This window comes from Buteo buteo, chromosome 10 (genome assembly GCF_964188355.1).
Source record: "Buteo buteo chromosome 10, bButBut1.hap1.1, whole genome shotgun sequence".
NCBI classification, from domain to species: domain Eukaryota; kingdom Metazoa; phylum Chordata; class Aves; order Accipitriformes; family Accipitridae; genus Buteo; species Buteo buteo.
Genome location: NC_134180.1, coordinates 7,150,131 through 7,162,671, shown reverse-complemented (window position 1 = coordinate 7,162,671; position 12,541 = coordinate 7,150,131). Strand labels below are relative to the sequence as shown.

General features: G+C 37.0%; 1 protein-coding gene across 8 annotated transcripts in view; it reads left to right on the top strand.

Annotated features, from left to right (window-relative positions):
• MTA1 (metastasis associated 1) overlaps nt 1-12,541 on the top strand; it is an 86,635-nt gene that overhangs the window by 20,453 nt on the left and 53,641 nt on the right. For 7 of the 8 annotated variants that reach the window (XR_012651967.1, XM_075038386.1, XM_075038387.1 and 4 more), the window contains 3 exons: nt 1,639-1,732; nt 9,756-9,882; nt 10,054-10,117. Coding sequence is in view for 7 of the 8 variants with exons in the window: in XM_075038386.1 (XP_074894487.1) it covers nt 1,639-1,732; nt 9,756-9,882; nt 10,054-10,117 (285 nt within the window). In the remaining variant the exon portion in view is untranslated. Of the gene's footprint in view, nt 1-1,307; nt 1,351-1,638; nt 1,733-9,755; nt 9,883-10,053; nt 10,118-12,541 lie in introns of those variants that run through there. The other variant, XM_075038389.1, reaches the window with a different exon arrangement.

The window sequence follows — 12,541 nt, the reverse complement described above, 5'->3', positions numbered from 1 at the left end:
GGTCTTTTGCAGAAATACTTTGTCTCTCTTCCATTAATGAAGCAAGAGTGAGTTTTTTAAATGTTCACAGTGGATCCATAGCCATGAGGTATCAATAGCTTTATTCCATGAGTTACAGGGTGCAGATTTGTTGATCACTTTCTAGGAAAGTGTTGTTTTCCCCTCTTCCTTCCCTCTTCATTCTTCCCCCTCTTTGAAAAAAAAACTTTCAACCTGGATCTCTCATCTTGGTGCAACTTTTGATTGAGCTGTAATTTCTCTGACCTGCTCTTTGAAATGGGTCTTTCAGGTTGAAATGAATCATGTATCATGTTGCCTTTTTTCACTGAGTGTAAATGAAGCCTGGGCAACTAAATGAAATAGATAATTCTGCATTGTGGTTGTCTGTGTTTTAACAAGATGGCTCCTGCCTTTGTATTTTAGTTCCTCAAAATTTAAAAGTTCTGAATTATTTAAGAGAAGAGGATAGAAATTCTGCAGGCTCTGTACCAAAAACTGGTAGGCCGCAAGGGGAATTATTTGTGCATGTACGTATTGTCTGATTTTTTTTTTTCTTTGTGTTAGGAAAACTGGTATTATAAAAGATGAAACTTTTCCTCCATTCACATCTTAGCAACAAGCAGGTATATCAGTTTTTATTTTGTTTCCTTGTGGACAGATTGCTGGTCCACTACCTTTTTTTGAAGACTTCCCAGAAGGGAATTTATATCTTAGTCTTCTAGTTTCTTAAACTGTGTGCCATCATTATGGTTTTCAAGGACTCTTCAGTAGTAGGATACAACTCTTTTATGTTATATTTTCATTATTTGTTGATTTATTTTAGAGAAAGTGGATTGGCGGGGGTTGTTACAAACCAGTAGGTATATTTCCCCTAGAGTTTGTATAAAGCGAGTTTCACAATTTGGCAGGTGCCATCTTACAAGTGATTGATTGCCTGTCTCAGTTTAGGAATTTTAAGAAAAAAATCCCAAAGTTTTCAAAAATTCAGACTTTTTTGTATGTTGTCACTGGTGTAGAGTTTATTGCCTGATGCAGCTTCCTTGGTTCTCCTTTTGGAATGATTTTTTCTTTTTTTCTTTTTTTTTTTTCTTTTTTTTTTTTTTGCATTGGTCATTGTTTAGCTCAACAGTGCTGTCAGAGAAAGAAAACATTACAGGAAAGTAATAATGGCTGGGTTCTTTCTTGCTTTCCTACTGTGCTACAGAGTTTGGAGAACAGCCTAAACCCGAATTCTGTTGTTATATTTCACGGTTATTTTTATTAGGATTTTAAAGATGTCTTTGAATTCTACCTAATGTAGGCATCACCTGAAAAGTAGCAGAGTGGCTTGCTAATATGTTGTAACTGCAGGTAAGTGTTCTTTCTCACTCCTTGAAACATCTGTAACTGCTAAAAATGGTGATCCTGTAGAAATAACTAAGAAGGAAGGGCCAAACTCTGTTCCCAGAGTGGAACACCCTGGAATGGAATCACCCTGGAATTTGTGTGTTAGATGAGTGTGTGCAGCTGGAGGGTTCTAAAAGGTGATGCTGTGTAATTCTTGTGCAAAATTCCAAATTATTTATCAAGTTTCTAGTTTGGTGCCTACAGTTCAGTTCTTCATTTGTGCTCATTTTTTTTTCTTTTTTCCTGTTTCAGACTGCCAATGGAAATGTGGAAGCAAAGGTGGTATGTTTCTACAGAAGAAGAGACATATCAAGTACACTTATTGTATTGGCAGACAAACATGCAAGTAAGCTTGTTTATGTTCAGATTGCTTCTACACAAAATTGCCAAACTTGGATAGAACTTTGATATTAGAATTATGAGTATCAGTATTATTATTCTTAAATGTCCTTTTTCTGTACTCATCTTCAGCAATTTGCATTACTTGTTTGGCTGACTTTTCTCTCTCTTTCTCCCCTCCAGGCCCCCTTTTCCACTCCCCCATTTCCTTAATCCTTTTAAAACCTCATTTGGTGTATGGTTTGATTGTGGTGGAGACAGGACGGAAGTTTTCAGTTAGGGCTGAATAAAGACATCTTATTTGTTCCACAGAAGTGAATTTCTTAATTTTGGGGATGAGAGGAAGTATTCTCCCTGTCTCTTACATTACTTCTCATCAATTATTTGGTTTGGTTAGTGGACTTAAAAAAAAAAACACCTTCAAACTTTCTTTATAAGTAAATCAAATAGCCTGATCATAGGAAACTGACTTGAAATGTGGTCAGCTTGAAACTTGACGAACAGGAATTCTCTTTAAGTTTCAATATTAATAATATTTTTTGTAGTGACATAGCTTTCATCTGAACATGCTCAGTAAATACACTTTAAAAGCACTGAATTCTAGGACATCCTATCACTATTTTGAATATTTTGAATCCTTTTGTTAGGGAAAAAAACAATGTTTATGCTGAGAGGAGACTTGAAAATATAACTTTTTTTGAGCACTGTAGTTACTTTCTGATTTAAAAAAAGCATGAAACTAAACTATCATAAAATTCATGGGGTTGTCCATGCTACATTACATCGGCCTCCCTTGCATGTATGCATTACTTGACTAATTTCTTGATTTTTATTATTTTACAGAATGTTGTGTTAACTTATGTTGGCATTTACTCCTCTCCCAATGAGATCAGAGACATGTGAGATACCTAGCTGAGTAGAGATGGAAGCTTATTTCTAAACAAAAATTTAGCATTTCAATTATCTTTCAATTATAGAAGCAGTTTTAAAATGCTAAAAAGTGCATACAAAAATAGTTATGTGTCAGTATAGATTAGGTGTTTGCCTGTATAAATCTGTAAGGCAAGATACCGCAAAAAAAAATTCAGATGGTTTAAAAAAAACCACAACAAAACCCCACCCAAAATAGATGAGAAGCTGCTGTAGATCTGTGCATTCTAAACTCAAATGGAGGGTGACCATGGTGCACTAGCTGGCTCTCAAGGGGAGTATCCATCTCTGGGGGAGAAATAGTGCAACATATTGGATGACTTTGGGCACTTTGTCTGGGGTGCTTCCAGCCTGTTTGACTCCATTCTAGTTGCCAGGGAGGATTAGATTCATTACACCTTCCTCTGCCGGTTCAGCATCCCTCTTGTCCCATCGTTGCAAGGTGATGGACACAGTACTAACAAAACAGACTGTTGCCAAAACAGACAGGTTGAAAGGGAGAAAAAGACTAAGCAGGTGGAGTTACTGAATTGTTTTTACTTGTAAATAATAGAGTATGTGAGATGTAGCCGTTCAGATTGCTTAAAATTTAGCAAAAAGCATGGACAGCCATATCAGTCCTTGTAATTCAAGGCACATACATAAATGAAAAAGAAGCAATCAGATCTGGGCATGTCAGAATTATGATTTAGCTGCCAAGGATCATTGTCTTTTAATGTGCTTCTTGGTGTATATATGAATAGACTGTGATGTATATGTAATAAATATCTACATAGTTGTACTGCATGGGGATTGATTCAATCGAGATACTCAGTTTTAACAATGAATATAATGTCTTGCTGTGTTCTCGGTGCTGTAGTGTCATTGGGGAAAACATGCAGCAGAACTAGCTCCTTACTGATAAATTTGAATATTTTCTGTTGTAGATTCAAGTCCAAATAAGTCCCTCTATTGCAACCATACTTTGGAAAAAATGTCATGTGGCATTGAGATGAGATTTGCCTGTGTTGCAGAATTGTAGTAGCAGGCAAAGCTTTTTTTGCTATCTCTTCAGTGCAGCACTACTTATTTTAGCTGAGAATACTGAAGCTTAATAGGAGCTTTACCATAAACAACATGACTATTGATTCCTTCATGTGTGTCTCTCTTCACTAGATTTAGTAGAGGAAGCAGGTAGGAATGATTCAAAGAAATGCATGTCTGAGGCTGAAAATGAAAAATATTTGAACCCATATAAATGCTCTTTGAACCTGCAAAGGCTGATTTCTTTTTATGATAAATTTAAGATGATTTTTTAAAATGCAAACAAATAATTCATTGTTCATATTCATATGTGTTTGAAAGACAGGAAAATTCTTCTATAGCACAATCCTATTAATAGAGCCACTGGAGACAACTGAGGCTGTCTCTTAGTTTAAATTTCATTAGTAACTAACATTTTTTCCAGTATGTTTCTTTCTGGTGCAGAATAAAATTGCTACTAAATGACTTTCATTTATTTAGATAGACGTGCTGTTGTGTGGCTTCCGTTCTTCTTAAGGAGGGAGAAGAGTAAAATTAAGGTTTTGGACAGCCGTTAGTTCTTTACTCTGAAAAAAAATAATATCTACATCCTGCATGATATAATGAAATTAAATTTTGTGGATGTTAAGATTCTAGTACAGATACTCAACACTGTCACTGACTTTGAGTTCATTTCCATAAAGTCTCCTGTTGCCTCATTTTGATGCATTTGCAGTAGATGTACGTATCTGCATCGCTGATCTTTTAACTGCCTTTGTTCAGCTGATTAATGGAGCTTTCTGACTGCAGACATTTCTGGATTCACAGTCTTCTGTTTAAGATGCCTTTATTTTAGACCTACTGTTGAGATCAGTGCAGTGAGAGAGTCAAGCAATGGGAAGATATGGCCAGAACATGAATGGAAAAAGTATATGTGTATTTTGTAGTATTTTTTTCCCTTCCAATAAAGGAAGGAAAAAGATGTGATTGTGAAATTAATGTTGCAAAGTTTAAAAAAAAATTTAAAAAATGCTTAAGCTTTAGCTCGTATAATCCATCAAATATCTGAAATAGACAAGTCTGAGATATGTTGTCTTTTCTCATAACTCTTTATAAAGAGAAATGAGTTGGAAACACCTTATTCTGTGGTTGGTAACTTTAATTAGTACCTGATGTGTGCAACCTGATTCTTGGATTTGATCTGTGATCTTACTATTTTTATCATATGATATAAAGCTTGTCTGGGCTGTCCTATAAATCTTTCAGCCTTATAATGGCTTCCATACATTGTTAGCACTTTTTATTCATAAGCCTCTTTAATCTCCTCACAAATTATTCCAGGGAATTTCTCCACCTGTTTCTGAATGAACCTGCTTTGCCAGTAGGAGACTTATTTAATGTTCTTGCCCAGAGACTTTGTAGTGGTTTAAGATAGGTATTGTATTCAAACAAGATTGCAGGCAGAACTTGATGGAAAAGAAGTGAGAAAGATAGCTTACTCCTCAAGCTACTGTTGGATGCTGTGACTATATATTTTCTCTCTATATAGTTTCTATATAATGTCTTATCTCGTTTCTTACATAATTAAGTAAATATTTCCAACAGCAGGAACACAACCTCCTGTCCTCCCTTCTAAAGATCCACCCCAACCACCTCCAGATACTTGTGATCTTTCTTAGGACCACAGTTTTCGTTTCATTAAAAATGTTTATCCTGATTTGTAAAACAATGAGTGACTAGCTGGTAGTGGTTGGAGAACTGAATAGTTAGCACTGGCTGGTTTGGCAGGTTTATGGTTAGTTTTCAGCAGCTAATGTTTGGGTGCCAGGCACACATGGCAGCATGGTTTTGTAAGTGTCAAAGCTTCTAAAAATAAATGTCTTGCAGCGATGAGGTGTTGTTACTCAATCAGTCTACGAGTTGCGTGAGACCTGTGTGCCTAAACAGGTAGGGGGTGTGCTAAGTTGTGGTTTTTTTTAAAAAAAATTTAGATAATACCAGTCTTAAGCGCAGTGTGACAATAGCTTCACAAATTAGTTTGGGGTTTTGTTGTTTGTTTGTTTTTTTTATTTTATTTCTTCCATTTTATTCCCCTTCTTCTCCATTTTCTCCCAACACCACACATGCAGGTTTCAGAGGAGTCAAATTCATTAATCCGCTAATGACACTTTGGCTCTGTTTTTACTGAGAGGAGGAAGCTGTGGTTTTTCTCTTCTGGGGGTGGTGCAGTGAGGAAAGATATGCTAAGTGTCCAAAATAGCGTCTGTTTGCTCTGTATGCTAACTGTAATAGTGGCCATGGCTGCAAAAGATGATCACAAGAAGTTTTTGGAAGGGATCGTATTGGGATGTCATGATAATGTAGCAAACGCCTTCTGAAGTGTCAAGGCATAAGGATTTCTATTTGTTAAAACTTTCACTGCATTTTCTGTAGCTATGAATCAGTATCTGGTTTTTGGTAGAAAATTAATAAGGCTGAGGCTTAATATAGACCATTTGAAACTGGACCTGGGAGAAGGAATGTGGTGTTGTATTGTTCGTTTCTTCAAATGCAACATTTCTGTGATGTCCTTCCAAGCTGCTTAGTTGAGCTGTTAAAGCACCAAGAGTTTAAGCTTCCTTTGCTACCAAAGGAACTGTTGTGCAGGTCACTATCACTGGCTTAACCATGTTTCCCAGTGTTTTGACCCCATTTTTTTTTTCCTTTTTCTTTACATTTTCTTGTTGGTGATAACCATGCTAATTAATTCTTCTGGTACTACAGACCGTCTCCCAAGCTGGACAACCTAGTGTGCTTTCTAAACCTAATTTCTGTACCTTGTTTGCCTTTGTGCGTTTCTGAATTCTGCCATGTAGCTACTTGTACAACACCCAGAATGCAGAGAAAGGGCTGGTGCTTTCTACCTCTGATGTTGTAGAGAGCCTAATCTGATCTATAGCAAATTGCTATTCTTTCTAGTGTCTAGCAAATATTGATGTTTAATTTCGCATCTCACACACCCAGTCATTTTAAATTACAATTACTGCCTCTTGGGTTTCTCCTGCCAACGCAAAGTTTACTCTTTCTAATTATTTTCCCCTGTATATGTTAGCTTTCACATGAGTCTTGCTGTTGGTGTCCAATCTGCCTCTTGCTTGTTCCCAATGTAAGTTGTCTTCAAGCTTTGTTAATGTGCTATTAATGATACTGTCATCAAATATCAAATAATACTTAATCTAATACACTCCTTGCAGCATTCCACTGGCTGCTTCTGCATAGCTGATATATTACTGTTTGTATTAAGACTAAATGTTTAGTTTTAAATCTGCACGAGCACATCTATCAAGCAGAGATTAATTTTTAAGTAAGGCTTTATGAGAGCATTGAAGTCCCAATATACTGCACCTACTGTATTCCCATACCACTTATTCTGCAGTCCTGTTAAAAATGCAGACAAGTCTTTCTGAAAAGATTTCTTATATATTTTATATAGATATTTATATATTTTTAAGACTATGGTCCTTATTTCTCAGGGGCCACCATTCTCAAGGATGAAGTTTGCTTCACTTAGAGCTTGAGTGCTTGAGCTATGGGAGGGTGAAATGTGTCAGACAGGCCTGTCCTGGAACCTGGGGCTGGGCCAGCCCGTTTTGTGGTTTATAGTCTGATTTAAGCCTTTGCTGTCTGTGCAGAGGCAGTGAGGTGGGATTAGTTACAGTTTTTGTCAAAGCCACTTCTGCATGACTTCAGTGAGCCAGAGAGGTTCCTGTGCTGGATCTAGCCCTGTAGTCTTTCCTTCTTCCCTTGGTTCCCAATGTTTTTGCCAGGTTCATCCTCTTCAGTACTAAATCATGGCTGTGAAAAAGGAGGGAAGATGCTTGTGTAGATTTGTTTGTTATTTCTTGGAATATTCCTACCTCTGTCTTTGGGAACTATGCAATTTTATGTCTGTGTGTGGGGAGTTGTTTGTTACCTGTGGAAATGTCTTTTTTTAAGAAAAAAAAAGTATTGTGCTTTTTTATTTTCAAAGGCTGTGCATAGCAGAGCTGGCATAAGCAGAAAATGTGTGCTTCCCACCTTCCTTATTTTATTACAAAAGCTAGACACATAAATAAAACACCAGTTGGAAGATGAGCCTACCTGAAGGGATGCAGTTCCCAATATTAGCTTGGTTGTGCTGGGTGGTTTCATTTTGTTTGTAGATTTGATTGGCACGTAGTGGTTGATACATATTTAAAAAAAAAAATATACTGAAGATATTAAGTATTTTAGGTTGCTCTTTATAGTAATTTTTCCGGCATTACACAGTGCACTACTCTCATTCTCCAAAAACTGTTGTAAGTGCAGGCATGAATGCCTTTTCATTTGTGCATCCTTTGGTTTTTAGGCAAGCTAGCTTGGAACCTGCTGACTTGTTTGTGTATTGCTGCTGGCATATTTATAGTGTAGGTCAGCAGCCACAATATTAATTTTCAACTAAAACAGAATCCACTTCGGTAAATAAATTGCAGAACCATGAAACTGTGGCACAAATGTAAATTTGGTGTTCTAGTTCCTAGGAAAATACTAAAATGTAAGTGCATGCTGCTGTATGCTTAACAGCTCGTGCGGTATAAGAGCTATTGTATGTTGCAGTCGGGTTTAATTATGCTACTATTTTTTTCCTTCCTTGCTGGAGCAGCTTACCTGAGGGGCATATAAACCACAGGTCTTTTTCCAGGATGGTAAAACAGTGATAAATTGAGGGGAACCTGAAGGGTACATAATTTTTTGTCACCCCCCTTGGCATAATGGTGGCCTTTTTAAAACTAAATGCAATTTTAGCGTTTTATAAAATGGAGATATCTCCTTTCTGTTTGCTTTATTTTGGGATAACTGTGAGGATTATAGTTAACTAATCTTAAGGGTATATAAATCGTAACTGTGCCTGTATGTGTTTCTGACTAGAAATGTTTCTTGGCAACAACCGTCAAATTAAGCTGCAGGCATAAGTCTGTTCCTTGAGGGTACTGTTGTTGTAAAATTAGAGTTTTACGATTCATGTATGAGACTTTACAGCTCATTCTACTACAGTCTGGGAAACTTTTCCCATGGTTTTGGAAAACTCAGTAACTGCCTTGATTTCTTAGGGAAGGAAGAAGTCTGATGTTTTCTTTAGCAGTCCTTCATCGTGGAGACACTTTGCAGCTTTTTTTGGAGTCTTTTGCCTTTTACAGCTTTATCTTGCATAATTGACAGGATACTTGCTAATGAACACAAAACATACTAATAATTTTTTTTTTTTACAAGAAAGCTGCCTAGAGATGTTTTGGATCAGTTGTGTATCAGTGTGGATGTGATTTTGTATATTTACTTTGGCATTCATTTAAAAAACTGGTTGGATGGAGATTGGGTAGCTCAAAGCCAGAGATGGTGGATCCTGATTGCAGAAAAAAGCAAGCTTTTGAAATGCAGGAGTATTGCAGTTGAATGTGTGTGGTGTGGGTAGGGGTAGGGCAGGGCAGGTTGCAAGACTGGCCTTAGGCATTTGGTTACATTCCAGTTAATCTTGTGACTGTGATCTATTGGCTGTGGTTGGAATGAAGAGAATAAAATACACGAAATAAATAAACTAACCTTTTCAGCGGGCATTTCCTGCAAAAGCTGTTGAAGTCGGGATGGGACAGTCTGTGATATCCTGAAAGAGGAGTAGGGTCTGAGATAGCTGATGCCTGGCAAAGAGGAAAGACTTCACTTTTACTGCCTTTCACATCATGTATCAGCTTCTTCCTGATGAATCTAACGGTGCAGTAATGGTCTCCAAGAGCAGCTCTCTTCAGAACTTGTCTGTTGGTAGCAGATTTGTGTGACTGTCAGCTTGGTGAGCCAGTGTGACCTGTGTGTACCTGGAATGCTTTGATCCCAGTGATGAATAAATACAATTCTTCACAGGCATCATTTCAAGCATCTACTAATTATCTAATTGTTCAGTTGGCTGAAATGTGAGGATTCAGATGAAGTTAGATTTAATCTAAATAATGTGTATTATTTAGCAAAGGTTTTGGAGTAGCTCATCCTGATTAGCTCAGAATCAATAGTTGCGCTGTTCTTGATGATCAATTTTGTCTCTTTATAACTAGGAGAAATGGAAGAAGAGATGGAAAATCCAGAAATGGTTGATTTACCAGAGAAACAGAAGCATCAGCTACGACATCGTGAGTTGTTTCTCTCACGACAGCTGGAATCTCTGCCAGCCACACACATTAGGTAATGACTATTTTCTTCCAGTGCTTTTTATTCAAAAACCAAATGGCATTATTATTATTCTAGTATTCTTCAATGTGAGATTACATTCTGTGTACAACTTCAGTAATACCAACTTGTGAATCACATGAGCATTTAAGTGTTTTTTCATAAAATGTGTTTCTCTTTTTTTAGAGGCAAATGCAGCGTTACTCTGTTAAATGAGACAGAATCCCTTAAATCATATCTGGAACGGGAGGTATGAACCATTTTGTGAATTGTCAAGCTTGAACAGTTTATTCTGGCACGATTTAGGATTGGTGGCTTTTTGCAAGTTTTCTAAAAAGAAGGTGGTTCTTTCATTTCTACACATACTGGGCATTGACACTGGCAAGCTTTAGGCTCTGTACAATTTTCATTCTGATATAAAACTTTGTGGATCTAGATGCCAGACCTGTTGTTTACATCCTTGTGACAGTAAGCTGCCTCTCCTTAGGTAACAAGAGCCCTACTTGCTCATCAGTCCGAAAGTTCAAACCTGGAGGCTCATGCCCCAAACAAGACAGGCTGGGAGATGCAGTAGCTGCAGAAGAGGGAGCAAGATGTATTTCTGTATATTTGCTTTATCCTGAAATCTTGCAGATTTATGTTAATATGGTTTAAGCTTGATCTTGCCTCAGATTTCTGAGGAGCTTAGTGCCCTATTTTTTGAGTTCACTGTTCAAAATATTTACCTGTAGTCCTTCATATGCCACGACAGACACTTAGATTCTTGAAAAACTGCTTGTCAGTTAAGTTCTAAGTCCTGCAGAAATTTACCCAATATGGCTCTTTAAAGGTACCTCAAACCAAACAATTGAAACTGAATTGTCTTGCACTGTTAATCAATGTTCAGAATATAAGTCTTGGGTTTTACTTTTTCAGGTATTTTGGGATTTTAAAAATTACTATTGTAATTCTTTCAAATATATTTATATACCTTTAATTGTGGCTAGAGCTCTGGCTGCCAGCTGTGTTAGACAGTCTTGGAATTTGACAATCTGGGAGCTTTACTTTGGGAGATTAGCAAAGAATTTCAGTATATTATTATTTGAATACATCTGCAAGCGTTACATTTGCATTTGAAAACATTAAAATGTTATACAAGAGAGGAAATCTTGTAATTAAAAACAGTAGGCTAATGGTCATTACCAGCCTTTAAGAAACAAGAAGAAAACAGGTCATTTTTTGCAAGGAGCATACTGTAGTCTGTCTCATAGTTGGACTTTCTTTTTAAATGCTTTTTTAGCTTTTTTTATTTATTTAAGCATAAGATTAATTTTTATTTGATACTCTAGTTTAAGAGAAATTTAAGTGAAGTACGGGAATTAAATAGTTAGGTTTCTCTTTGGAATGTGAAACCCAAAACATGTCGAGTCTGCTCAGGAGTGCCAAATGGCAGTGCATCAAACAATGGCCCTTGTATTCAGAAATGCTTGTAACCAGCTAGCAACCTAGGATATGCCAATTTGAAAGCAAAAGTTAATCAAACTGAGGTTATTTTAGATTTACTAGTACCCAACTTCCAAGTAGTGTTTATTCTCAATTGCTCCCAACACATTTTTATTATCACTAATGTTACAGGTAGGTATGTTGAGACAGAGAAGAGAGCTAGGTTCCTTTAATCATGCAACTGCTTAGTTGCAGATGTAGGAATAGAGAGAGATTTCTTTCTTTCATCCTTTTGAACTCTCAAAATGCAAGATGAGTGATGCAGGTTATTTTTAAAACTGAGCAGGCACTTAGAGATTTCACAGAATGAGAGAGTTCCCTGAATGTGTCCTGTCACTTAGCATGGTATTTTGCTGTGGTGCAAAATAACTTGGACAGATGGTAAAGAAATTAAGCTCAGGAACACAAATGTGCTTGGGTGGAGGGTAAAGAGATTAAGAAAAGGAGATAGTTGTTGCCTTGTGAATTCCTAGCACTGGTTGGTATTGTTTTGAACTGTTTCTTCTTCCCTCCACCCCAGTCTTAATCTGTTCTTTGCTTTCAAAATGTTTCGGGGGTTTTCTTAATATGGCTTCTGTCAATAAAGCCTAAGCAGTTCTAGGGAATCTGTCATTTGATTTCTTATATGTTATGACCACTAAAAGTAGTTTTTCAGCCCGAGGCTGTCTGCCTCAAAGGAAGTTAAACATGCAGACAGAAAATTTTAGGGAGATAGTGAGCATAGCAGAATTACATTTGTGTTATCTCTGTTTTCCTCCTTCCACCCTTTCTCTGTCATCTTCCTCAGGAAGATTACTCTGTTACATTCAGAGAGCAAGCTGAAGGGGGACCAGCACTGACTTTTTTTACTGTGCCTGGCAAAATTCGGTTTGTAGCAGGAGTGAGGAATAGGAAGAAAAAGAAAAAAAGCAACTGGAAAACCTGAATTTCCTGTAGGTACTGAATTCCTATGGAGATCAAGAGAAGGGCATAGCCAGTTATGGCAAAAGCATTAGATTTCCCTGTTCTGCAGGAAACTATTTTATATATACCATCCATTTTACTGCTCTGCTAGGATATATCCAGAGGCTTGTGTGAATTTTGCCTGTTGGGCAGATGTCTGGCATTTCTGTTCCTTTTGGTACCCCTCCTAAAAATAAAATGCTCTCTACTTAAAATAAATTTCCCCCCCTCATCCAGACTAACTTCTTGA